At 42.4% G+C, this 27951-nt stretch overlaps 2 protein-coding genes across 3 annotated transcripts; one reads left to right on the plus strand and one right to left on the minus strand.

The window, feature by feature from the left end:
* Positions 1-468: 468 nt before the first annotated feature.
* Positions 469-10113, plus strand: LOC133133915 (choline-phosphate cytidylyltransferase B-like). Of its 2 annotated transcripts, none has more exons than XM_061250209.1 (8): positions 469-642; positions 5499-5598; positions 5838-5954; positions 6315-6466; positions 6991-7069; positions 7247-7389; positions 8897-9085; positions 9741-10113. In XM_061250209.1, exons 1-8 carry the CDS (start codon positions 577-579, stop codon positions 9966-9968), a joined length of 1074 nt encoding a protein of 357 aa, XP_061106193.1. In that variant the 5' UTR covers positions 469-576; the 3' UTR covers positions 9969-10113. The 2 variants fall into 2 exon arrangements, with proteins under 2 accessions (XP_061106193.1, XP_061106191.1); XM_061250207.1 differs by lacking the exon at positions 469-642 and adding an exon at positions 3547-3768.
* A 2977-nt stretch (positions 10114-13090) lies between these two features.
* LOC133133914 (pyruvate dehydrogenase (acetyl-transferring) kinase isozyme 3, mitochondrial-like) lies at positions 13091-27859 on the minus strand. The gene is made up of 11 exons (XM_061250206.1): positions 27492-27859; positions 25775-25913; positions 24949-25020; positions 23446-23630; positions 22422-22511; positions 21592-21669; positions 20439-20515; positions 18489-18590; positions 17046-17156; positions 16398-16511; positions 13091-15924 (listed from the first exon to the last, which is right to left on the minus strand). Exons 1-11 carry the CDS (start codon positions 27592-27594, stop codon positions 15781-15783), a joined length of 1215 nt encoding a protein of 404 aa, XP_061106190.1. The 5' UTR covers positions 27595-27859; the 3' UTR covers positions 13091-15780.
* Between the last annotated feature and the right edge of the window lie 92 nt (positions 27860-27951).

Consider the following 27951-nt stretch of genomic DNA (forward strand, 5'->3'; position numbering starts at 1 on the left):
TTAATTTAATTCACAGAAATTAGTTTTGTGTCACTTGAACGTTTTCTAAACTTATTAAAGGGAGATTGATTAACAAGGGAAAGTTCAGTTAATCCGTTGAAGTTTAATGTATACTTTACTATATTATGTGGACATACTTAATAAAAGTGAAGGGAAAGTAAAATTTCTGCTGAACTGATAAATAATGAATCAATAATAATTCGCTTATGATATTAGCTGTGACCAGTGTCCATCATTTTAATAAGAATATGCAACGATTTTTTTTTTTTTGCGTAGCAGCTATTGAGTAAAGGGTGCCTGCGTGTGTGTGCACGGGCGCGTGTCAAATGGAAACAAACAGAATACACATTTTATAGTTGCTCCAGCCCACGTCACAAATCGAAAGTAGGCCTACGTGTATACGCTTTGAAATAACCCACATGCTGCTGGGGTTGGAAGAGCAACATTTGCCAATACATCGTGAACTTTACACACTCACCTCTCTCGTCACCGAGGTTAGCTGACTACAAAGTTTGTACGCTGCAGTACTCAAGGCATTGTGCTGGCAGATCGGAGGACTGAACTCCATTATCAGACATGGTAAGACGCAACGGGAGTCGCGGGAATAAAAGTGGACAGTCCCGCAGAACTCCACGACGGCAGGTAAATCAATCGCTTAGCTTCTGAACGTACCATGCAGTTGAAACCTTCGTAACTGAAAACCCGCATCTGTTGTCTCTGTTGTGTCCAACATCTTTCGTATATTACGTTTAGTTTTTACGGAATATTGAAAGGCTAGAAATTGGATAAGAATTTGGACTTAAAATATTCAGTTGAGTGTTTGTGAGTTCACCTTTTCCATAAAGTATGTGAACCCTTTGGAATGTCAGGATTTTCTGAATTAATTGGTTATAAAATGTGATCTGATCTTCATCTAAGTCACAAGTATATGTCTTGAGTGAACACACCCATTAAAGATTAACAGTGCTGGTGGAAAAAGTAAGCGAACCCTTGGATTTAATAACTGGTCAAACCTCCTTTGGCAGCAATAACCTCAAGCAAGTGCATCTGGTGGCTGTGGATTAGACATGTACTACCTTCAGGAATTTTTAACCCTTCTTCCTTACAGTATTGCTTCTGCTCATCCATATTCTTGGGATGTCTGGTGTGAATAATGTAATGGGAGTACTCCAATAATGTAATGTAATGTAATGTAATGTAATGTAATGAACAGCTCTGGCCCTCATTCCTCAGCATCTCTATTGGGCTGGGCTCTGACTGGGCCATTCTAAAGGCCAAATTTTCTATTTTTTAACCCATTCTGTAGTATATTTAGTTTGATATTCAGGGTCATCGTCCTGCAGTATGGGATGATGTTTTCATGTTGGTATGTGGTGCTTTTTTTTTCCACGAAGGGCTGCATTTTCCCACCAAACAATTCAACCTTAGTTTCATCAGTCTACATTTTCCCCAGGAGTGCTGTGGAGTGTCAAGGTGCTCCTTGGCAAACTTCAGGCGCGCAGCGATGCATTTTCGGAGAGCAGCATCTTCCTCTGTGGCATTCTACCATGGACACCATTCCTGTTCAATATTTTGCATATGGTACTCATGAACAGAGTTCCAATGATTCCTTTAAGCCTTTAGCTGTTACTCTAGGGTTCTTTTTTACCTCATTGACCATTTGCGTTGTGCCTTGGGAGGCACCAACTTCTAGGGAGATTAGCCAGAGTACTAAATCATTTCCATTTATGGACAATTTGTCTAACTGTCGGTTGATGAATATCAAAACTCAGTGAAACACTCGCAGCTCCGACTACTAAAGTGCTATGAGGGAGTACTCTGCACATTACCAGTGCTATTACATAACCCAACCGCCATCTTCTGATAACGATGTGATACCAGGGACTGCATCTAGCCGTGCTCAGGGCCCATGCACCTGCCAGTGGTGAAGTGGTGGCATGAAATCCACAATATTATATACATCCAACATAAACATATACAACACAACATAAGGAGATAACGTGTTAACAGTGTCAATATATTGAGATGACGTGTTATCACAAACACCGTTGTATTTCACGTCTGTGGCTTGTATTTAGATGTGCCAACTTTTCAAATTCTATTTGCCAGTGGAAGTTACATATTAGCATGGCTTAATGTACAGGTAGTGCAATGAAAATAACCAATTACCCATTTACAGTCAGTCCATTTTGGAATTTTTATTTAAAAAGTCTCCTGCTGAAAATTCCAGTCTGTACTGGTCAAGCTGGTTTAAGCTGTGCTTTCAACACTTTTAACAACCAGCTGTTCAACCAGCTAACCACCAGCTTACTTAACCAGCTTTGGCCAGCTTTGTCCAGCGAGAGACCAGCTGTGACCAGCCACAGACCAGCTATGGCCAGCTAGAAGTGTTGAAAACACTTCTTAAACCATCTTAATGCAATGTTTATTAATCTTAATTAATAAAGATTCCCAGCTGGTCTTCGCTGGAATTTTCTGCAGGGTCGTCTGGAAAGTCATTAGCTTTCTCACGTAGTGGGGGGAAAGAGAGGCTGAAGGACATGGGATTATAGTACACAAGCGCCATAAGGCACACCTACGCCCTGACAGTTGCTCAATTTTCCTCCAATCACGGACCAGATCTCAAACAGCCAAGGGTTCAAAGGATACTGACAACATCACTGACAGCTAACCACTATCTGGGCGACTCTTGATCCCATGTAAGACGCATAGATAAGACAATGTACACACCGCCCCCCTTATGCACAGAACGACAGAACACCAGTCATATGGCACACCATTTTCAGGACAAGATAATGTTAAAATTATATCCCTTTGCTGATCTGTCTTGACCTTTTTTTGTCTTTGTGAAGACAAGTGTTGTGGACTATTTCCTGAAGAATTTCTACAATTAACTTGATTCAAAAGTCTGAAGTCTCTGCTATTCAAAAGTAACAGGCCCTCACACAGTTAAAGCAAAGGACTTCTCTTCACAGATGTCTTTAATGAGGTTTTAGTGAGAGTGTCTGTCACAGTCATATCTGCATTCAAGATTCCCTTTACTTTCTACTGCGGTGGTTCTGTTTTAAATTCCTCTCAGCCAGATAGCAAGTGAAGTTTTAACTGAAAGGCACGATGCCTGAATTTGAAGCAAAGGTATTCATTTTTTACTGAGACTTAAGATAGACCCCCCTCCCCCTCTCCAGTATCAATGGAGGCGGTCTAATATTGTAAAAATGTGTCAGATTATTATTGAGTGATGTAAAAGAACAAGCAACAAAGCCCCTCTAATTCGAGAACAGTGATAGTCAAAGAGCCAGGCATCCCCAAGCCCGGTGGTGCTATGTAGGTCTCAACCAATCAGCACGTCATATGCAAAGCAGATTCAAAGCTTGCCAGCTGATTGGATACCAACTTGCCAACATTTCTTCCCTTCTGTACCGTAGTTGTTATGGTGACTGTCTTCCATTGGTCTTAGTAGATTTTTGCTCATATTCTGAGTTCACTCCACCGCCCCCCCCCCATTCTCAAGGGGAGAGTGCGTGGTGGCTGTGGGCGGGGGGAGGGGGGGGCAGGGGCATTTTAAAACGAGGCAAGAAGAGCTAGAAGGGTGAAGGGGGGCAAGATGAGGAGAGGAGGGCGGGGGCAGAGCCGCGCCGTACGCAGAAACGCTCGGGTCCAGATGAGGAGAGCAGGTCCACCCTGATGCTGAGTCACAGGCAGGTGAACGATGAGGGCGCTGCGGGAACCATGGAGGAATTAGAGCACACCTGCCCCCAGCTCTGGACGGTGAGGAGCGCTTTCCTGTGCTTTTCTAGAGGAAGGAGGGAGAGAGAGAGCGAGAGAGAGAGAGAGAGAGAGCGAGAGAGAGAGAGAGCGAGAGAGAGAGAGAGAGAGCGCTAGTGGAAGTGAGAGCTGGATGTTATTAGACAGCAGTTTTTGTGAGCGATGCTGGTGCCTTCTTATGCATCTATTGCCCTCCTTCTATATACAAAGGAGGAAAGCAGATAGAGGGAGGGTCTGGCTTTTGTAACACTCCACTTGTCCTCCTTGTGTCCCATCTCTCGCCACATGTCTCTGTGAGTGAGGCCAGTTCCTGCATTTAAAGGAGCCCAGGCAGCTGGCGAGAGTACTAAGAGAGAGAGAGAGAGAGAGAGGGAGAGGGAGAGAGAAAGAGAGAGATGGAAAGAGAGAGAGATCATGAGTTATTTTAACTTTTAACTTGCCTGTTTATATCCCTTCCTACAGAGTTACGCAAAAAAAAACACGACGCATGTTGCGGCTCCTTGTGTAACTCCTCGTGCTTCCACAGCGTATGTAATGTGAATGCGTGCGACCGGGCCGCTGGTCCCACCCTGCCCCGGCCCAAATCCGATGGTGCAGACATTTGTTTTCCCCCCCTGCCCGTCAGACAAGCTACTGCTCCTCTTTTCCCTCCCCTAGAGTCCTTCTCAAGGTATCCACCGCATCGTGTAGCTGCTGTAGTTTTTCCTGGCAGTTTCCGAAAGTTCTTTCAGCGGGAATCGCTGTTGTGTGTGGCAGAGGGCATCAGGATCGTGCGCGTGCCGTTTGTGGTAATAGCCAGTAATGGGAGAGTGAGGCTAAATGAACCCTGGAGTGAGCAGAGCCTCCGTGTGCTGTCAGTCGCTCACTCTGTTATTCAGATATATCTGTATATCAGAAGACCCTTCCAAGAAAAACACTACGATTGTTTAAAATCAGAGAACCAACTCCATCTACTTTGGACTTCAAGAAGCCTATTTCCATCCCTGGTGATGGCCATGCATAAAAAACGAACTGCTGCTTCCACCCTCTCATTTTGAAGGGCAAGTCTTTTTTTGCCTTGTTTTGAATCTGAGATCTACACATTTCAACAGCAAATCAATACCATCTCAAGGAAAGTCATCCGGACTTTCTCTTGTCCAATCAATACTTCTGACAAGTAATGGGATACAAGGTTTTAAGGAAGTGGAAGGAACAATAATGACATTAGGTCAGAGTTTACTGTGACACCTAATGTCTGACCCACATATGAAAAAGTCATTCCATTAAGGTAGATTGAAAATGCTGAAAACAATGCAATATTTATAAGGAAATGTGGTAGAAGTCATTATGTAAAATATATTTAGCCAAATACCATCAAAATGCATAAAGGCATACAAGTGAAAACATTTGAGTTATGCAAAAAAATCTACTATAACCGTAGCTGCTGATCATAACTCAAATTGCCTAAAACCATCCTTCATGCCGGGGGCTGTACTTTCTGTTGGTTTGTTTGCAGAGACAGTACAGAGGAACATGTTTGCTTGTCAAGTATCCCACATAAATATTTTACGAGTGTGTTTCATACTCGGAATGTGTTGGGGTGGCCTGTAGCGTAGTGCTTAAGGTAAATGACTGGGACCCGCAAGGTCGGTGATCCCCGGTGTAGCCACAATAAGATTGAGCAAGGCCCTTAACCCTGCATTGCTTAGTCTAATCAACCAAATGACATGTAATGTTTCTCATATTCTGAGCAGACTCTGACCCAGCCAGCCATCGTTGCGAAAGAGACGAGCTGTGATTGTTCAGCCCCTCATGAGAAACTGACCATAGAGCAAGCCCGTCGAGGGACACCAGGTGAGCCTCTCATCTTCCTCCTTCCCCCTGGAGATATTGACACTCAGATCCGCACTGCCGTTGGGCCCTTGAGCAAGGCCCTTAAACCCTGCATTGCTGCAGGAGAGGATTGTCTCCTGCTTAGTCTAATCAACTGTACGTCGCTCTGGATAAGAGCATCTGGCAAATGGCATCAATGTGAGCTGCCTAGGTTCACAGATGAATAATGATTTTGACTTGTGTGTTTTTTTTTCCTTCAGCGGATCGGCCCGTCCGAATCTACGCCGATGGGATCTTTGACCTCTTCCATTCGGGCCATGCTCGAGCGCTAATGCAGGCCAAGAATCTGTTCCCCAACGCGTATCTAATCGTGGGAGGTAGGGTCCTAACAGACGTAAACCACACACCTACCACCTTACACACACCCTTAATCCTTCACCCACATTTTTATTATCGCTTTTGTTTGGCTTTGCAAGTTGTTTGTTTTAATTCCTGCATATGTGTACACTTGTCTTATTACTAGGATTGCGTTTGCAAAGCTGGTTTCATTGCCACTTTCTTTTGTTTGTCTCATGAGATTAATCTACAAGGCCCAAGTTCTTATCTATCCATTCCTAGCACTTCAAATAGTCAGCGCCCTGGTTATGCACTTCATTGTCAAATGCCTGTAATGTAATGTAATGTAATGTAAGGACTAGCTCTGTGTGACGTTGTGTTTGTGTGCATGTGTGTGTCAGTCTGCAGCGATGAGCTCACTCACAGGTACAAGGGCTTCACGGTGATGACAGAGGAGGAGCGCTACGAGGCACTACGACACTGTCGCTATGTGGACGAGGTGGTGAAAGACGCGCCCTGGAGACTCAGCCCAGAGTTTCTGAAGAAACACAAGGTTAGCACTGCTCAGCTCAAGATGTAAAGGAACTATATCATGTAGGGTGGGGGGAGGCACTGAGAGAGACAACATATATTCCATTATTCTAAATAGTGTGACTATAAATAGGTTCAGGGTTGAGGTTTCGGAAATGTTATATAAGATTGAGCGCTTGATTACAGGACTTTGTAGCTTAGCTTAGTTCATTTTAAATAAAAAAACGGCTACTCAGCGTCTCTGGCAATCTACTAGTTTAAATCAATGAGGCATAACCCCCCCCCCCCCCCCCCTACTCTCCACTGCAAAACTGCAGTCTGTAAATAAGAAGATTAATTAATTTGCTCATCAATAAAGGAGATGGGCCTCAGTGCCCTGCCAGGCCAGGCCTGAGCATCTGAGTAGCGAGTAAACTGTGAGCATCTGAGCAGTGAGTAAACTGTGAGCATCTGAGCAGTGTGTAAACTGTGAGCATCTGTCCATCAATCCCTAATGAACTCAATGCTTCCGTCTCCGTTATTCACAAACCTGTGTTCACCCCTCAGATTGATTTTGTTGCGCATGACGATATCCCATATTCTTCTGCTGGTTCGGAGGATATTTACAAACACATCAAGGAAGCAGGTGAGAACACTGTGTGTCCCTCCAAAAAAATTAAAATCATTCTGGTCATTATGACGGTTTGTAGGCCGAGAAAGGCGAAATGCATGAAATACAGGCAGTTATTAGGGGCGTGTTGCACGCGGGTGTGTTTTTACGCGTCCCGTTGGTGCTCTCTGATCTGTGTGCGATGCGTTCCAGGGATGTTTGTTCCCACTCAGCGGACAGAGGGGATCTCCACGTCTGACATCATCACTCGAATCGTGCGTGACTATGACGTCTACGCCCGACGGAATCTGCAGAGGGGCTACACAGCGCGGGAGCTCAATGTCAGCTTCATCAATGTAGGGAAAAGTAAATCGCCGTCGAGACCAGCCCGTTTTAAATGTACTCAAAACTGTATGGCGCTGAGCTGTGGGGATTTATGAGGATCTACTGCATACAGTACAGTGTGCTGTGAAAAAAGTATATGCCACCCCCCTCCTGATTTCCCCTATTTCAGCATATTGTTCACACTAAATGTTTTCAGATCTTCATTCAAAATGTAATGTAAGATTAAGGAAGTAGAACTTAAGGAAACACAAAATACAGTTTTTAAATTACAATAATTTTCCCATGCCACCTTCCGGTGCTACGGTTGAGGCGCAGTGTTTCTTGGAATGCATGTTAAATATTTTTTTCTGCATGTGCTTGGAAATGAATTACAATTATTAGTTAATAGGTAATTTCGGACTCCTAATGGTCAAGAGAGGAATCGCAACAACAGACAACCTCAGACGACAACACTGTTTATGCTTCCCACAGTCTATGACTATAACACGTAATATAAATGTTATTATACAGTTCAGTGTTCTCGTGCACTGTTTTGGAAAGCTGACAGTGACAAATGCAACAGAGCCTGCCGTCTTTTCGTAGTGTTCTAGTAAGAAAATATTTGTCGAACCAGTGACTTTATGAGATCTTGACTTTGGTGTGTGTAGTTTATAGTTTTCACTTTAGTTAACAAACTATATTGTGAGCAAGCAAATTATTTGGCTGCGTAACTAGCTGGCAATGTAACTAAGATCTGATAGTCTACCACAAACGATACAACTGCAACTTAGTTTTGAGATAAATAAAGGTTTATGGATGATTGAACACGCAGAGACAAAAGGAACGTTTAGCTGCCCAAATTGCACTCCAGACCATCAGTCACTGAAACTCTGTATAATATTGCTTATCTAGTTAGAAAATAATACCAGTTCGCTATAATAAGCAAATGAGCGATTACTAGTTAGCTTCCCGAATGTACAAATATCCACCTGAAGCACAACGCTTGTGCAATCGCTACTATGTTCGTATTGCCGATATTTAAGTGGATATTTGTACGTTCTTCAAGGTAACTATAGCTAATTTGCTTGTTGCTACCGATAAGAAACTGGTATAGTTTTATAATCAGATATGTAGTCTTAAGCTTAAGCTTAAGCAATAGTGTCTGGAGTGCAATTTTGGCAGCAACGAGAACACTCAGAATAAGCCCCCAGAATGCCTTTGGCTGTGGCAGTTGGAACCATGTTTTAACCAATGGGATTTAATTGCTGTACAGCTGTATAATGTTTTGATACATTTGACGGCCCTACGAATGTGCACTTTTTACCCGAATTTAAGGACTATAAACACAGGCAAGGGGTGAGTCAACATGTCAGTGAGCCTTTTTCAATGATAGGGATTTACAATGGACTTGTAACAATGTTTTAACACAAGAATCTTACCTATTGTACCTTTAATGTCTGACCTTTCCCACGGCTTTCATGCGTTTGTTTTCCCCAGGCTGCGATGCCTCTAGCTTAAATGTCTCTCCTGTTGGGCTAGGAGAAGAAGTACCGGCTGCAGAATCAGGTTGACCGGATGAAGGAGAAGGTGAAGACGGTGGAGGAAAAATCCAAACACTTTGTGTACAAAGTAGAAGAGAAAAGCCACGACCTCATCGTGAAGTGGGAGGAGAAATCACGAGAGTTCATCGGAAACTTTCTGGAGTTGTTCGGACCTGACGGAGCCTGGGTATGGTTATGTCCATATACGTGTTGAGGTCAAATTTGACCAAATTTGAAGTAAACAGTTAAGAGTAAGGATACACCATTTTGCTTTAATTTGTTTCTTAGGATTAAAGAAATAGCATAATTGAGCATGGCCTAATATAACTGTTCTAATCTATCTTCCATTTAAGTCTTTAAAAGCTGTTTGCTGTACTTCATTGATTGGAAAATGATTTGATTTAGAACAGAGGCTGTTAATTTAGAAATATGATATACGGTTGCCTCCATAACGTTTGGGACAAAGACCCACAATTTATTTATTCACCTCTGTTCTCCACGTTTTTATACATTTTTGGTTTAACCATGTAGAAATTAAGGCAGTTTTTTAATAATAATACCGCAACACACAAATATATGAATCAACTCCTTCCCATCTAAATGAAACTAGCAAAAGTATCATGCTAATGACATTGCACACAACCTCTCACCTCTCTCTCCCTTTCTCTCTCCCTCTCTCTCACCTCTCTCTCTCCCCCCTCTCTCTCACCTCTCTCTCTCCCTCTCTCTCTCTCCCTCTCTCTCTCTCACCTCTCTCTCTCTCTCTCCCTCTCTCTCTCTCACCTCTCTCTCTCCCTCTCTCTCTCTCTCCCTCCCTCTCTCTCTGACGCTGGGCCGAGCAGCAGATGATTCAGGAGCAGAGTGGGCGGATGCTCCAGGCTCTCTCTCCCTATCAGTCCCCGGCTGCGTCCCCCCGCGGGTCCCCGAGCAGCAGCCCCACGCGGGAGCGCTCCCCATCGCTGTCCCCCGTGCCCATGCGCCGCCGGCCCTTCGGCAAGCCCTCGCCCCCCCCCTCCCCCAAGGGCGCCTCGGCCCTGAGGGGCAGTGCGAGTGAAGGGGACGAGAAATAGGGACGTACACACACCTGCGCACACACACGTGCACACACACACACACACACATACACACAGAGACGTACACACACACACCTGCACACACAGAGACATACACACACATGCACACACACACGTGCACACATACACACAGAGACATACACACACAGAGACATACACACACACACACACACACACATACACGCACGCACGCGTACGTATATCTGCCTGGTCTCTCCTCCTGCCTGGTCTCTCTCCTCCACCTATATACAAAATCACATATTTTTGTAGTTTCTAATGGCAGAGATACACACAAGCATACACAAAGGATGTACAAAGAGGGCACAATGGCCGAGTCTTAATGACTCACAGGAAGCAGGCTGGTAAACATGCATGAACACACCCCACACTGACACAAATACGTTCACTATGGCTGGATCTAGGTGTCCTCCTGAAACCCTGGTGTCCCCCATGGAATTATGTGTAAAAAAATAACAAAGGATTAATGGGAACTGCTGTATTAAGAAAGCAGGATCTATTTTAATGGCTCCTGTATGGTGTTGTGTGATAACGTAAGGACACCTTTCAGGTTTGGGCTATAAATGTTGGCTACATGGTATATAATCCAATCCACTGTTAAATTTGTTGTTATTAGCAAAAGAGTCTTCAAAGTATTTCTAACTGACAGAATAAGATGCATCTTTACTATTTACACCATGTAGCATCAGCTGTGTATCAGGGTATTAGGACGCAGCAATTAGATATCTTATCTTAGATCAAGTGAGCAGCAGTTTATAAAACTTAAGAATAACATCTGATGAGAGGTACCTTTTTCCATCGGCATGAGCAGTCTTCACCTTTGATGACTGTGATTACCTGAATGAAACTTGAAGACTTAAAGCTATGATTCTAGCCCACAAAACTAAGGGCTGGCAAAAAAAAATAATATCGCTACACAACAGCGGGCTAGTAGAACAGAGACATTCTCTCAATTGCTCAGGATTGATACGATTAATCACTAAAAAGACTGTTAATGCAGTGAATGTCGGCATACTTTTATTTGAAGTCATTAATACCGTTAACAGAATCTCAGTTATAAATATAATATAGACGGAAGAACAGTCCAATTAATTTTACAATAAATACAAATTTGGTAACTTTGTGTTTCTGTATATAATTGTTCTGTACAGCCAAGCTTGTGGGGGGGAGGTCTGAAGGCTGTTGTGAAGGCCATCCGTTAGGAGGGATTGCAGGCTCAAACAGGCCACTTGAACTCAATGATTTTATTTTTTACTGTGCTCGTGTATGCGAGTGTGACCAAGCGAATGAAAACAATGTTCAATACACACGCTATTGTTCAGTCGACTTTCCACTCAGGAAGATTGAAAGCTCACTCAAGGGCCCCAGTGCACGCCTGGCGCAGAGACATACTACACCTACTTGTGCTTTGTTCAATTACATCGGCTTAATTTTTCCGTGTGATTTTAGTCATTTACTAAAATTGAATGAGGCCACTTTGAATGAGGCCACTTTGTTTGCATGTCCATACCCGCAGTATTCCAGAACAACTTCCCAAAAAACGTGTTGTTAAAAAAAAAAACTCTTGATTGTTCTCGTCGCTGCCCTAGATTTTTTGGATTTACTTAATACTTACAGTGAAAATCACAGGCTGGATATGTAAATAAAAGTACAAAACATTCACTGTGGCATTATTTTGATTTTGTTTTACAAGCACCAGCAGTGTATGTGTTGCACTTGGAGTAAGAGACAAAACCTCACCAGATGGCAGAGGAAACAAAATAAAATCAGGTACACCAGATATTTTTCTTTAATTTCCAATTAAATATTTTTTTTCCTCATCTTCATTTTGGAATAACCAATTTAGCTACTACTAGAGTACTGCAGTAGAGTTTGTGCTGTTCAGAAGAGATGTATGTCTCATCATAGACAAGCAGCATCAAAAGGGTAACTCAGGCATCACTGAGAGGAACCAACACCACATTAACCTGAGAAACCCAAGCCAAGTGGGGCAGGTGGTAAGAGCAGTTGTCTGGCAGTCAGAGGGTGGTTCGATCCCCCTCCCGGGCTGTGTTAAAGTTTCCCTGGGCAAGGCACCTAACCTCTAAATAAATACTCTGGCAGGCATTGTGTGTGTGTGTGTGTGTGTGTGTGTGTGTGTGTGTGTGTGTGTGTGTGTGTGTGTGTGTGTGAGGAAAGCCAGTTATGTCCCTCTGCTGGACTCCTAGTCAATGACAGCACAGATTTGAACATAGGAGGATAAGGGCCTAGGATGCATGCACTGTGAATGCCTTTACTGAATAATCCACTGGGGAGTCTGAGACTAAAATCAGTGTTTGTATAAAAAGTAGTACATTTATTGCTAGTCGAGGTGAAAATTAAGTGTTTATTGGAGAGTGGATGAGGACAGAAAACTTGACATTGTATAAATTGTGCGGAAAGGTGTCTTTATTAGTGTCTTCATAAACCGGTTAGAGGAACGCCGGAGTTGTGAGGACATGTTTTTTTAGCAGGAAAGCATATGATAGTCCCTTTATATCATAGCAGAGCATTGCTTAGCTGCATAAGTAGATGGTGCCGTGATACACACAACCAGTACGCGGTAAGAGCAATAAATGTGACCCTAAGCTGGTAAGCTTTCTTCCCTGAGCATTCAATATCAGAAGGAGGAAGCATTTTGAACTGCCGTTTTAGAAAGCAAATAACACACAAAGGACATTTTCTGTCCTTTCCAAACACAAAATAAATTAAAGATATTCAATATCGACTGTAGACTATATAGGTGAGTCCCTCACCCTTTAGTTTTTTGGAGGGGTAACAATATGGAGTGGCTAACATGGAAGGCTGCTACACTCTGCTAAAAAATAAAGTTTACATTTTTGAAGCCATTTTGTTCAATGACTGCCTGCATAGCACTGAATGCATTACAGAAAAAAAATATATACAGTGCAATGTCTATATGCAAAAAAAATCATACAATAGACACCAACTGGATTATCTGACACACTTTCATCATGTAAATTTCAAATGAATATAGCATGTACAACCACCCACACAGCAACCCCCGGCGGATACCAGCTTGAGTTCTACAGCACGGAGTCAGTTCAATAAAGACACCAATAGACACCAAACAGACTTTTTTAATATATATATACGCAGAAACACCAGGAGAAAGCATCGGTCACAATGCTTTGGTAATGAACGGTGCGCCCGAGTGACAGGGCGCCCCCCAGCCTTCTGCACGAGGCACTTTCTAGTCTGTCACCTCATAACATAATATAACACCACGATAACATAATGCGTACAATCCACTTAGGTGTGAAACAACAGATAATCATTTATTCAGGCATGTTTTCAAGACAAAGGGTTCGCATGCCAATTCACCTCTCAGGAAGCAAGGCAGAACCCAAATACCTTTGGTTTAGCTGGGGTCCAATTAGCCCCAATATTTGCACCCTGAGCGCAAATAACCGAACCTATTCTATTTAAAAAAAAATTTTAATTATAAATTTATTTCTGATTTTTCCCTTTTTCTCCCAATTTATTAGGCAATTGTACTCCCCCCTAATTCAATTAGAGTTAGTGTTAGATACACCGCCCACACCCCGCCCCCTGGTGGGCCGAGGAAGAGCGACACGCCTTCTTCAAAACGTCTGGAGCGGCGAGCCAATTCTGCCGCTCTATATGAGCCGGCCTAACTTGGCTTTTGGCAGGACCGGGAATCAAACCCCGGTCCCCGGTGTGCAACTGCAGCAAACTGCACCATATTCTCATTTTGATTAAAGAAGGAAAGTCAAAATCAATAAATTAGAAAAATGAACACATCTTAAATGAAAAAGAAATTGTGCGGATGGTGCAAGGATTGCATGGATTAAAAGTGTGCAAAGAGTCGCCTGAAGCATCATGAAGAAATATCGTCTTAAACTAAATCTTTGAGAAAAGGCACATGGAATGGTTTTCTCAGACCACAGTTTACAGAAGGGCTCATCAACTACTTTCATATTCAACCATGACAAAATATCTATGCGCTGAATGCTGTTATATTTCCAAAAAAAGCATGGGCATCACCGTGCAGAAAAGAGACAGTCATACGGGGAACAGACAGTACAAACATGGGGATGTCAACCTTCAGAGGAAGACTTAAAGATAAAAAGATATGTCTATTTCACCGCCCTTTAGCATTGATAATGTTACACTGTATTTTTATGAATACATTACATTTTAATAAATACAATGTAAAAAATATATTTAAATAATATATTATTTATATAATAAATTATTATTAAGAGAAATGATCATGCTTGCACTGAAAAAAAATGCAACCAACTGCATTTTTGCCAAACACTAACTAAATAATGTTGATGATCAAAATTCAAAATCATCAAAAATTCCGATTTAATTATTGGATTTTGGAATTCCTTTTCATATTTATTTTTGGAGAGGAAACTTATTTCTGGTGAATTCTTGCAATACCAAGGTAAACAATTCTTAACATTTTGACTGTGCATGTTCCAATTGCGCAGGCTTATATAATCTTGTATTTTTTCTGCATTTCATGCAGCTGTCTAGCGGAGCTAAAAGTGAAAATGTCCAACAGCAATGTCCAACACATAATTTTAATCCGTAAATTTTAGCTCATGATGTTCATATTAGTGAATACAATGACCGAATCCCATCTCCTCACTGCTCACCTAAGCATTTAATGCTCAGCAGTGATTTACTGCACAGTCTTCCACAAGTCTGCTCAGCCTGGCTGAATGAATGGAGTTTAACCAAGAACTCACACAATCATCAAATTACAGGATTGGATTGGGACAAACATTTCGACAGTGGACAAAATATATTAGATACGGGTATTCCAGTAAAGGTTGCGATCAATTTTCAAACGTAATTCCACAAGATTTAAATGTTGGCCTTTTGGAATGTGAACACAAAGAGTGCAAATAGTCTAAACATTTTATGTTCTTGTATAATCCAAAATATTTATGTTCAAACATTCCATTTATTTGAAACCAGCACACCCGCTACAGAGGGCAGTAGAACCCATATGGGCCAAGCAACACATGGAAAGATACTACCACTCAGGCACGTATACCCATCATGAAGCATTCCTGAGCTATTTATCCCCAAATATCAATCGCTATGGGAGCAGAAACTCCACCAAGTGTGAATTAAGTGGTTTATGTTGACCTCACTTTCTGTCACATCTAAAACCTGCTCTCGTGTGAGATTCCCAAAACCATCTGGATTTCCTTCGTGGTAAAACACCTAAAATCAGTTCACCTAAAACAGATGTTATCAGGCCTTCATTATGTGCAAACATATGTACGTCATCATTGGAAATACACATTACTATATGAAAATATGCTTCTATATTTTTGCATATATCATCATTCGTCAAAACAGTTTTTCTATTATCTGTACAGCCCTTACATTCCACAAGAGAAAAAACTACGTGTTTGTTACATGCGGCTTGAACCTGACAAGTAAACAACCTGATCTCACACACACACACACACACACACACACACACACAACTAGGCAAAAGGCCGAATTTCTTAAGCTTGGGAAACAATACACATTCTCCAGCCTTATCAGTGGCTATAATAGTACCATAAAGTGCATCTCCCTTCCCCTCCCCTCAGGAAGGTCACGTTGTGTGACGATAACAGCTGATGTACGAGGGCAGGAGACTGGTGCAGGATGATGCGGCGTCAGCACGCAGGCTCCTGCTGGCTAACAAAGGAGGCACTGCCAGTCGCAGTGTTGACAGGAAATGAGGAAACGGGTGGAGCCTGGGGAGGAAGGGAGGTTAACGGTTGGCCTTGTACTTGGACGCGTCTCGTGGCTCGCTGCTGGGGATGCTCCAGTCGTCTGCCTCGGGACCGGTCTGGTAGTGTCGCCAGGCTGACTTGTTGAAGACAGGAAGCCGCTCGAAAGACTCACTGGAAAGAGCCTGGGGGACAGGGGCCAATCAGGAATATGCTCAAACTCATCCCATTAAAGGCAGCCCTGGACTATTCATTCTCTACACACTATGGGTTAAACGCGATATCAGGACGGCCTGTGGCATAGTGGTTACTGTACATGACTGGGACCCACAAGATCGGTGGTTGGGTCCCCGGTGTAGCCACAATAAGATCCGCACAGCCGTTGGGCCCTTGAGCAAGGCCCTTAACCCTGCATTGCTCCAGGGGAGGATTGTCTCCTGCTTAGTCTAATCAACTGTACGATAAGAGCATCTGCCAAATGCCATTAATTTAACGTAATGTAATGTAATATCTTGCACCAGACCTGCCACCACACAACATCTCAATGCGGGGCCTGTAAATATAATACCCCATATGTGTAATTTAGTTTTGAGAGTGAACTTATCTGCTAGAATCAGTAGATAGCTGGCTGTAGCTACTGTAAGGAGGTCCCACCCACCTTCAAGTAAATGACAGCATCTGTCCCCACGCCCTCCATGGAGTACAGGTTCAGGTCTCCCTGGAAGTACCGGGCATAGAGTCTGGAAATAGGCAGGCCATATCCAAACCCAGCCTAGGGGTCAGAGAGCAGAACCAACTGTGAACCTCCACACACAAACACACACACACACACACACACACACACACACACATACACACACACACACACACACACACACACACACACACACACACACACACACACACACACACACATACATGCATAGAGTGGGCCCCAGAATTATTGGCACCCTCAATAAATATGCACAAAAAGTGCTGTATACTAAAAATTCCAATATGTATAAATAGTTAATGGTTCAATAGATTCTGACATTTTTCAAATGAAAATTTATTTTCCCAAAAAACGAATTCCACAATTATTGGCACCCCTGGTTTTTATACTTTGTGCAAACACCCCTGGCAAAGATGTCTTTTCCTATCATTTGTGATAATGTCAGACAACATGGACATGGAGCGATGGAGCGATGATTCTTCCCCACTTCACACACCCACACCCAGTGATCAATGGCACATCGCACACAGTGCATCAGTGGATCCGTGTATATAAAAAAATAAATAAAAAAAAAAGGGCAGAGAGGCAGGTTACCAGTGGAGCGGCACGTGAAGGCTCGAGGCTGGGTGAGGGTGCGGTCGAGTACATGTAGTTAAAGAGCCGGTCGATTTTCCTCAGCGGGACCCCTCCGCCCTTGTCACTAATCTGGGGGACAAAGTCAAAGAACCCAAACGTCAGCTGCAGTACAAGTGAGGTGCCCCCTAAACTCTAAATCCCAGTGCATTCTGTACCCTGTATGGATACACGGACAGCAGCACCATCTGCAGGTGGATAACTGCAATTTATTAAGCAACATATTAGACTGTGCTGTCTGGGCTATGTCTGTGGAACCCTAGTCCTGGCAAAAGCTGAAAAACTAGGCCGTCTTGTCATTTCAACGAGTTAGCATCTACAAACTTAACTCTGAAACGAAACAAAATGTCACTACAATGCAAATTACATTTCTTACAACAGCAATGCTGAGAGCATAGTAGTGTCTTTGCATTTGTCTGTAAGAGCAGGACACTTCCTAAGAATACACAGAAAATCAATGCATTTAATCAATGCGTTTCCTGATGAGGCTAAAGTATTAAAAAAAGAAAGGTTGCACACTCTTAATTCCAATGCAATTATTTAATTGGCAACATTTTGGCAGCACAGCTTTGCTGCCTTTGACCAAGCCCTGACGAAAGCAGCCAAACCTTGGCAATTAAATAACTGCATTGGAATTAAAAGTGTTTGACCTTTCTTTTTAAGTTTCGCTTTCAAGTTTCCAGGTTCTACACTTCGCTAAACAAGGTGTGCATATTCCTTTTTTTTGCGTTTGGAGGCTAAAATATTTAAAATATGCAAACAACCAACTACTGGTTAAATTCTATTTAATTTTACCTGGCTGTAAGAGATCAAGCCATCTTGCGTAGCAATCAATGAATTTCACAATATACATTATCTTGGGCCAAACAAATATTTCAGCTCACAGAGTACTGAAGCTCACTGTAAAACTGATCCTGCATACTCCAGTGATGGTCTTTGCTGCTAGAAAGAAAAAAAACCTTGTTCTCTAGCTAGTAAAAAAATATTATTACAGCTGCAAGCAGTGATTACAGAGCTCAAACATGGGTGAAGGCCAATGAGCAGGAACAGATCTACACTGTAGATTATTTGGAGAACCTTAATGAAAACAAAGCTGAGCTATACACAGCTTCTAATGGGACTCAATAACCACTCATCAGCGCAAGTTTAGAAGTGGTCACATCCTAGAGCAGGGGTGTCAAACTCCAGTCCTGGAGGGCCGCAGTGTCAGCTGGTATTTGTGGTTTCCTTTCAATCAGCAGCGCATTAAGGCCTTGAGAACAAGGTGCGTGGACTCTTTAGCCAGTGAAAGACTTTGAAATGTATCTGTCGTGCTGAAAGACACCAAAAACTAGCAGACACTGTGGCCCTCCAGGACCGGAGTTTGACACCCCGGTCCTAGAGTATGACAGTCTGGTGACTGACCTTTATGGAGAGGTCTTCCATCCCGAGGGTCACCAGCGCTGTCACCGGAGGAACGTCCCCAGACTTGTCCTCGTGCAGCTCGACAGTGGCACGCATAGAGTTCTACAAACACACGCAAACACACACACAACTGGAAATGTAATCAGCCGCCATAGTTAACATACAACACCGCGTAGTCAGATTCCAAGAATATGTTACGACAGCACTGAATACCTTTCTTGCGACGGTTACGCTAACATTGCAAACTTGGCCCCAAGACATTCATGAACCAGTGCTGTCAAGGCACATGGGAATACTGGATCCGGATACTGAATTTTGGTATTTTAGCCACAAGAAGCGAGGAGCACACAACACAGCGTGTGGCAAAGGTGAAAAATAGACTGACACTCAGCGAGTGTGTTGCAGCTGGATTCAAATGACCTGTGTTTATTCGCTTTAAGAGCGGTCTGTGGTTTACCACTGCAATGGAAGATGAAGATACTCATCAGAAGAAGCTTTTCCCAAGAGGAAACTCAGCAGGTGTAGAGTCGTGCTGTCAATGTTTTGATGTCATGTTGAAGTTTGAAGGATTCTCATAAGAGAAATCCATTTTAATTTGTTCACATTCTGTACTGTCAAAAGTATAATTATTAAGGCCCAGTTTTAATTTCCCACTTAATCTGTAAATACATGGCTTAAATGCATTTTGCTATAACATAAAATTAATCCAAATGATGCTATTCAAATGAGTTGAACTCATGATGAGTCCACCATTTATTCACAACAACAATAATAGTTATAATAGTATAATAATAACTTTATTTGTATAGCACTTTGAGCATACAGTACAGTGCTTTTGTGAAAAATAAATGCCATAAAAATACACACATTACATCACATTAATGGAGCAGGAAACAAAATAAGGGGCCTTGCTCAAGGGCGCAATGGCTATGCAGATCTTATTGCGGCTACACCGGGGAACAAACCACTGACCTTGCGGGTCCCAGTCATATACCACTACGCTACAGGCCGCCCTGTGCCCTATGGCACACAATGCCATAAGAGACAACACATCATTTAGCCCCTACTTGCACGATACACAAAACTTGAGCAAGGTTAGACAATGTGGCATACTTCCTTGGTTATTATTTTCCAACGGCATAGAACCGGTGATATTTCCAAATGGGTGTTGGCTCTACCATTTGGAATGTACAGCCTTCAGGCTATGCGGACAGCAGGACCCACACGTGAACTTTATTTTAGGCTACATAATGGTACGCCCTCCAGACAAAAGAATAACATGGCATGTTGGTTATTTTTGACACTGAGCACTACCACGAGTGCAAACACTCAAAGCACAAGTACAGGGTTCCTTAAATTTTATTTATATGCCCAAGTACTGTACATACTTTTTTTTTTACAAGTGACTGCCCTAGTACAGTCACCTTGGAAGAATCTATGACACCTTAAGCCAACCACCAAGATCAGATGATGTCAAGTTAGCTTGGATGCGAGATGATGAATGCAGCCGAATGCAAGCTGCTACAACTCACCACACGCTAAGCGCCGGCCAGAAAAGAGCCCTCAGAATTCAACATAACTGGATTTTGTGCCTCTATAGTACAATGAAGTGCAGATCGAACACGGGAACAAGTGCGATGAGGACCCTAGAGGACAGTACGGTTCCGAGTCCTAGCGTGACCGTACAGATACAATCAGGACCCTTGAAGAATACATCAACTTACAAACTAGAATACCCCATCGCAGCTAGAGTACAACAATACAATAGCTAATACAAAACACAACAATATCTATATATAACTATATACGTGCCATTATAGTCTATTGCATATACAAGGCTAATCATGGTCATTCCACCACCGTGGGACCAGAACAGACAGTAGTCGTGAGCGAGAAGTGCAGGTGCAGAAGTGCACAAAAGTGTTCAAATTCTTGTGGAACAAAACTCACCTTAAAGAGCTCAAACAGCATGTGAAACAGGTGAGATGGCACATACACTGCCTGGATGGGCTTCTTGGGGGCTTTCCCTATAAAACAAGAGGATAAAAATACTGAAAACTATCACTAATCCTCTAGCATAATTGCACTTCATTTTCTGCAATATGCAAATCATTGTTCACTTCACAGCTCTCTTTAATAAAACAAATGTCTCACTCTTTATGTTGATATCTCTGTATTTATAATGCTCAAATGCCATTTTTATTGTTTCTCTTGAAAGTCAATATGGCATTTACTTTGGATAATTACATATGGTCCCTTAATTCAGTTAACATTACATATATTTGTGGTGCAACTTTAAATTCTTCAGTCAAATTCTCCCATAGCCTCTTTTTCCTGAAAGTAAAGTATGTACCCTTCATGCATATGTGTGTAAGAGCTGGGACATAAGTACAAAAAAAACCCATCAAACATCAACAAGAATTACTGCACTTATGGATAAAAATATAACTGTAAGCAAAGGCTGTGGGAATAGGAAAACACCACATGGTTTCTGTCTGGCCGCGGAGGCACGGACTGGACATTCCCAGGACGGACGTCACCGAGTGGAATCTCTTACACAACATTTCCCCTAAGAGGCTGAAACATGAGAAGCCAACTTCCAATCTGAGCAAATGACCTGCACGCAATGGTCCCTCCTTCTGGCACAGTCTCACACACCTCTCTGCTCTCAGGAGCCACAGGGCACACAGCGTGCACGGGAAGACGGAAAGAACACAAGACGGGCAGATTGAACCGGGTCCGATTTGGAAATGGACAGGAGGATTAAATAAAAACGATTTTCCCAGTTGTTCTTCGGCTGATTACTATAAAGAACCCTCACCATGCAGAAGGTTGGTGCTCCTGGCCTGATCGTAAATCAAACCAAGCTCACTCATTACGTTGCATTACATTAATGGCATTAGGCAGACGCTCTTATCCAGAGCGACGTACAGTTGATTAGACTAAGCAGGAGACATTCCTCCCCTGGTGCAATGCAGGGTTAAGGGCCTTGCTCAAGGGCCCAATGGCTGCGCGGATCTTATTGCGGCTACACCGGGGATCAAAGCTCCGACCCTGCGGGTCCCAGTCATGTACCTGAACCGCTACGCTACAGGCCACTCACCGTTGAACTCCTGGACCTTCAGCACAGGTGCGACCATGTAATACTGTTCACAGAGCATCTTGGCGGTCTCATAGGCATCTGAGGGAGGAAGTGGTCACATAAGATGAGAAATACAGTTGCGTGACGACTCAGTACGGAGAGTAGCACCACAGATCATAGACATCTCCTGTGCCTGTGCAGAACATAACGGCACCAATCAATAACTATAAGTGATCCAATCAATAAGTGATTCAATCAATAATGATAAGTGATCCAGTCAGTAACTATACATGATCCAATCAATAACGATAAGTGATCCGATCACTTAAATCAAGTAAAAATAACTATTTAAAAAATGTAATTGTGTAAATGCATTGTTTAATTTAAATTTTTTGATAATGGAAAGGAAATGTTCATTATTTGACTGGGACCCAATGATTTTGGCGTGGGACTCCAGAAAAAGTTGTATTGCCTTGTGAGTACTGGGATTCACAGACTTAAATTTCCAGATGCATCACTGCTATGTGAACATCTTTGGATAAATACTGCAGAACACAAGGTCAATAAGACACTTTCAGTATTCTTGGGGCACAGACCAGACCAGAATTTTTTTTAAGTCATTACTGGATACATGAAAAATGATGTCTGTGTGTACCTATGGAATGTGGTACTCAAATATTTCCATATGGTATTTAAATATCTTTGGGCAAAATCCTAACCTCTGTCATGATCACCTCTGTAGTGGTTTAAATTCTTTCAAATTAATCAGAACAGTTTTTGCTCACACCTTGAAATAGATTAAAAGAGATTGAAATATTGTGGTAAATTACAAGAGCATCAACCACACTCACCTGTCACCACCTCTACAACATTGCAGTTAGGGTCAATGCTGCCAATGTGTTTGGGATGAGCAGGGTTTGTGTCATTTCCAAACAGGAGGGCTGCAATACAAAGTGTCTCATCAGGCAACCTCTTCACAGGATCACAAATCAGACAAATAAGCAGAAAACAGGCGATTGCATGTTAAAAATAGCAAGATTAATTCACATTTTAAGACATGACAGGAACTTTGTCTAAAATGATGTGTTGCTCAGTATTGCCATGCCAGACAGCATTGCTGATTATCTTCTTTCTCCATATGTTGCTGCTGGATTATCGTAAGCAAGATAAAAGTAAGCACTCAATGTGCTCCTTATGATAGCTTCAGCTTGAGCACCAGTCACCACAGATATGGCCGAAATTAAGGACAGCCAAGGGGAGACAGAGAAAGTGATAGCTCAGTATGTCATTTTAAGTTAAAACGGTCCCATTTTAAAATGTCAAATATTTTAAATTGCATAGTACTTTAGAGAACTGTCATGAATATGCTTTACAGAGAAATTACTTCTTTTTTTCCCCACTCAAAAACAAGCATATTTTAGAAGGGGTTGTACTATTGCAACAGTCCTATAATGTTTTCATGAAAAATAGTTTTTGCATAACTTACTTAGCTGTCTGTTTTCTATTTAACCTATGAAAATGTGTGTTATGAACACATACGTTTGGTATTGAAATAGTAAGCTAGCCAGCTACTTGTGGACATCGTCTTACATGCGAGTGAACACAGCCTCTTATGCACCTTCAAAGCTGTTCCATGACAGTACATTACATTACATTAATGGCATTTGGCTGACGCTCTTATCCAGAGTAATGTACAGTTGATTAGACTAAGCAGGAGACGATCATCCACCTGACGGTCATCAGGTGGTCATCCACCTGAACCACTACGCTACAGGCCGCCATTGTTCCAAGTCAAATAATGTGATGTCACTCTTTAAATGACATCCATGTCATTGCAGGTTCTGAAAGATTATGTCATCACTGGTCGTGACCTACTGTGCTGGTTGATGAGCATCCTAAAAGAAATTCGGCTGGTGTAGAACCGGTCCAGAAAGTACTGGATGTTGCTGCTGATGAATGGATCAAAGCCAAATTTCTCTTTGTACTCGATCACACCCTGGGCCATGGTTGGAACCACATCATTGTGCCGGTTGCGAATCTTGATCAAAATGTCCAAGAAACTGAAACAAAGGAAGGGGTGCTGAACATATGGGATCTTGTTTAACATTCAAAACAGAACCACAACCGGCACCAGGCAGAACAATTATTTCTTATCAATTATTACCCCATTATTACCCCATCTCCATTGTCTCTGATGGGCAATTCATTATTGAGCCTATACAGTACATCAAATACAACAAAAACAATACAAAACATAGTTCCTAAAACACACAAAACATTAATAACAATGGAAACACACCTAAGCATTCTTCAAGGATCTCTACTCCTGTGACTGTGAGATTACTCCAATTTCTTAGCAATTAACTTTCATGCAATTTGCCTTGGGATCCAAATGAAGGTACCCATCCTCACAACAACTCTCACATGACAAAGACAACACAACATAGGCCTGAAACTTGATATATGCATCAGCTCTTTGAAAAGAAGATCCAAGAAGACTGTTGGACTTTGCCATCTTAATACAAGCAAAAACATTAAACAAAATACCAGGGCGGCCTGTAACGTAGTGGTCAGGTACATGACTGGGACCCGCAAGGTCAGTGGTTCGATCCCCTGTGTAGCCACAATAAGACCCGCACAGTCGTTGGGCCCTTGAGCAAGGCTCTTAACCCTGCACTGTCTTAGTCTAATCAACTGTAAGTCGCTTTGGATAAAAGTGTCAGCCAAATGACATGATAATGTGACAAAAGGCACCACAATAATGTCCTGCCAACGATGACCTTGAAACAAACGGCGAGAAAGGTTCCCTGATGCCATGACCATTGCTCCAGATTGTCTGTAAGAACAGGACACTTCCTAAGAATACACAGAAAATCAGTGCATGCATATCTCTGTGCGACAGGGCAACACACACTGTACAAATGTCAAAGGCAAATGGGTGGGCGATACATTTCCTGTTGAGGCTAAAATATTTGAAAAGGTCACGCTCTTAATTCCAATGCAGTTATTTCATTGCCAACGTTTCGGCAGCAAAGCTCGGCTGCCTTCGACCTTTGACCAAGCCCTGCATATTATGTGCATGTCCAGACTGCACATAATATTCACCCTTATCTGACTTCCCCCACACCGCACTTCTCTTTGCACATTTCTGACCTGACAACCGATATGACAGGCACACAGCCGGCCCGAGAGTTGGGCCAGTGGCCCAATTACCGCCCGGTCCATTTCACAAAGTGTCACCCAAGCATAAAGCGAGATACAGTCTGGACAAACAGTTACGAGAATGTGATAACACGCCTGTAACAAAGACCTTTTGTTGCCATACAGAACATGTGAAAACGCAAACGGGGGGGGAACAGGAAGAGCACACCCACTTACTCATTGAGGGCGTGGAGATCGTCCGGGCGTCGGTTCTCATACTCCAGCAGCTCCACAAAGCTCTGCATGTACCTGGAGCACGAAAGACAGCATGACTGCACACATTTGTTCACAGCCCGTTCAACAAGGCACGACGTAGGAAAATGACAAGAACAGGCCAATCAGTCCTTGCCAGAAGACATGAAGCATCTTAAAAGAGTAACATGGTGGTTGGTCACACTTTCTAGGTTTTCATATGCAATTTGCACAAGAGGGCATTGAATGAACACAATGAAAGTATTAAATAAGTCTGTCCTTTAGTTTTGGAGAATTAAGCGTTTTAAATGCGTCTTCCTATTTTCAACCGGTTGAGAATGTTCTCCTCGTAGCGCGTCACAGAGGTTGACCACTCCTCTGTACCTTGTGACCCATAGTTTGTGCTGCTGACTTTATTTGACTAATGTTAAGTTCACTTAAAGGACTTTTTAATGACTATTAGACTTTTTCCGGTTATATTCATTTAGCTAGCTAGCTAACGTTAGCTAGCTAGTATTCTTTCATAGGGTGACATTTTCGATAACACTAGCTACCTAGTTAGCTTTCATAAGGATGTTATAGTTGTGCTCTTATCTTAACTTGGCTAGCTAGCAAAAATTAATATTGGATAAGTCAGTGTCGTTACCTTAGCTATCGATAGTTGATATACTAAGTTAACTTCAGTCTACCAAGATGAGCGCATCATGGAGGTAGCTATGGTAACAAACAACAATGTGTGGAAAGGGGGATTAGAACCACCGCAGTCATAAACCTAAACCACTACGCAACAATCCTCCCTCCGTGCTCTCACCATGTCTGCACCAGTTTGACGGACGGCTGGCTGAGCAGGTTGTCAGGAAGCAGATTGACCTCACGCATGGTGTTGGCCAATCGCACGGCAAGTTCCTTCCGCAGGAACATGTAGGAAGTCTTTTCACATGCATCCTGACCTGGGGAACGAAGGAATGAAGGGGAACAGAGAGCAAGGCAGAGAGACGGGGAAACAAATGAGCAAAAATAAAGAAGACAGCGATTTGTTGGGGCTAGGGCTTCTCTACACATTTAACACAGATTTTCGGCCTGTGATATGATGGGGACAAACCAGTCTATCATAGATCACGCCCCCTTTGTAGTAACAATGTTTAGCACCAGACAGAATAGTTGATTATTTAAACTGATTATTCACCATTCGAATCTTAAATAAGAACAAACAGCAAGTACTTATGGACCGAAGTGTGTATATTAATTACCATGGAAAATTACAAATATAATTTTGCTTCAGCCTGGTAGTTACCAAAAGCAATCAAACCTTGAACAAGTACCATTAGCTAGCCCTGTGTGTACCACGAGCTGCACTGTCTACATGGTGAAACCAAAATGTATAAAATGCCCTTTAATAAAAGCTGGGAATCTGCACTATAACCACATGTGAATTGTTTGATGACAGATCTAATACTGAAAAGGATTCTATCAATACTATGTGTGGTCTCTAGTACCTTGTCTTCAATGAAGACAATCTTTCAACAGCATGTGCACATAATTAAACAGCGCAGGTAATCACATAATTGTGCAGCGAAACAGTCTGTGATATAAATTCAAGATATTAAAATTCATAGGCTCAAAGGCATGGAAAATAACTTGACAGTTTGCCTATGTGAACGCTTCCATTTTCCAGTCGTGATTGGCTGCGGACGGTCACACCCACAACCATAAGTTTCTCATGTAAACTTATGTAACGATTTTCAGCGTACAAGTCATCTGCAGATAAAGTAGGCTACAACACCGGTAGCCTACTACTTACACTAGTGCTTCGGCAATCGTGAACAAAACACTGTCTGCCAATTAATTCGTAACCACTAAGGCCTAAAAACAGATATCAATGCTCTATATTCTGAATCTAGACAGTCAGCTTTTTCCTGGAGACGTATTCTTTCAAGTGCAAAAGACAGCTGACTCAAAATGCTGAAATTGCGGAAAGCAGCACGTGAGGTCCTTGAGCAAGAGAACATAAGCACATGCGTCATCCACTTCCAGTGGCGAGACAAGCTTGCTCCGCACAGTAGTACACCATGTTAACAGATATGTGTTATGCATTATGTCTTATGAATTGCGTCATAATATATGTACCTGAGACAAACGTGGCTGGCCGCATGTTCCCTCTATTTTGGATAGTATGGACAACTTTCCCGCAATTTACAAACGATCATTAAGCTCTTTCAGTCTGCAACTGTATAGATAATCGTAGCACAGGCTAACTAAAATGAATTTCGGTCGTTTAAATGGGCAACTAACATAAAACAACGACGCATAATTATAATAAAAACAACCGGAAATTGTTTTTGGGCGAATATATTGGATTGTTGAAATATGACCAGATCACGACTTTCACAGATTATGTCTATATTCATATTATGAACATTCATGCAAATTAAAGTTGTTAATTTCCACAATTACAGTGCAGTGGAAAAGCAGTAGCATATTATCTATATGTAGCACTTCAACTGTAAGAGCTAGGTTTACCAACTTACCGAAATCCAAAAATTGCTTGATAGACAGCGGCGATGGAGAGAATCTAGAATAATATTCTATCTTCGGAGCAGCATTTTTAAGTAGAAACCTAAATAATCTCATAATGGCAATTAATTAGTGACGAGACTCACGCAGACAAGTAGCATGAAGCCGATTAATTATGTTGCGGAGTAAAGCCTAATTTTACTTGGCTATAAAGATTCATGGCCCCGTCCACCTGTGGCGACTATAGTAGATACTTTGACGTTACGTAGAAAATACTTATTTATTGCTTGCTGAGACGGATACTATAAGTTACGCTCTCCATAAACCTGCTCAATTCAACCGCACTGAAACGTGATGCCGCTGTGGAGCGTTCTACGTGAGAGGAAGAGGCGGAGCAATTCGTGTCTTCCAACCGCTTAGGTTGCTTTCAAGCAAGGTTGCTTGAAACCCTGGCGTAGACCGTAGTCTTGCGCT

The sequence above is a fragment of the Conger conger genome, chromosome 7, assembly GCF_963514075.1.
Source record: "Conger conger chromosome 7, fConCon1.1, whole genome shotgun sequence".
NCBI classification, from domain to species: Eukaryota; Metazoa; Chordata; class Actinopteri; order Anguilliformes; family Congridae; genus Conger; species Conger conger.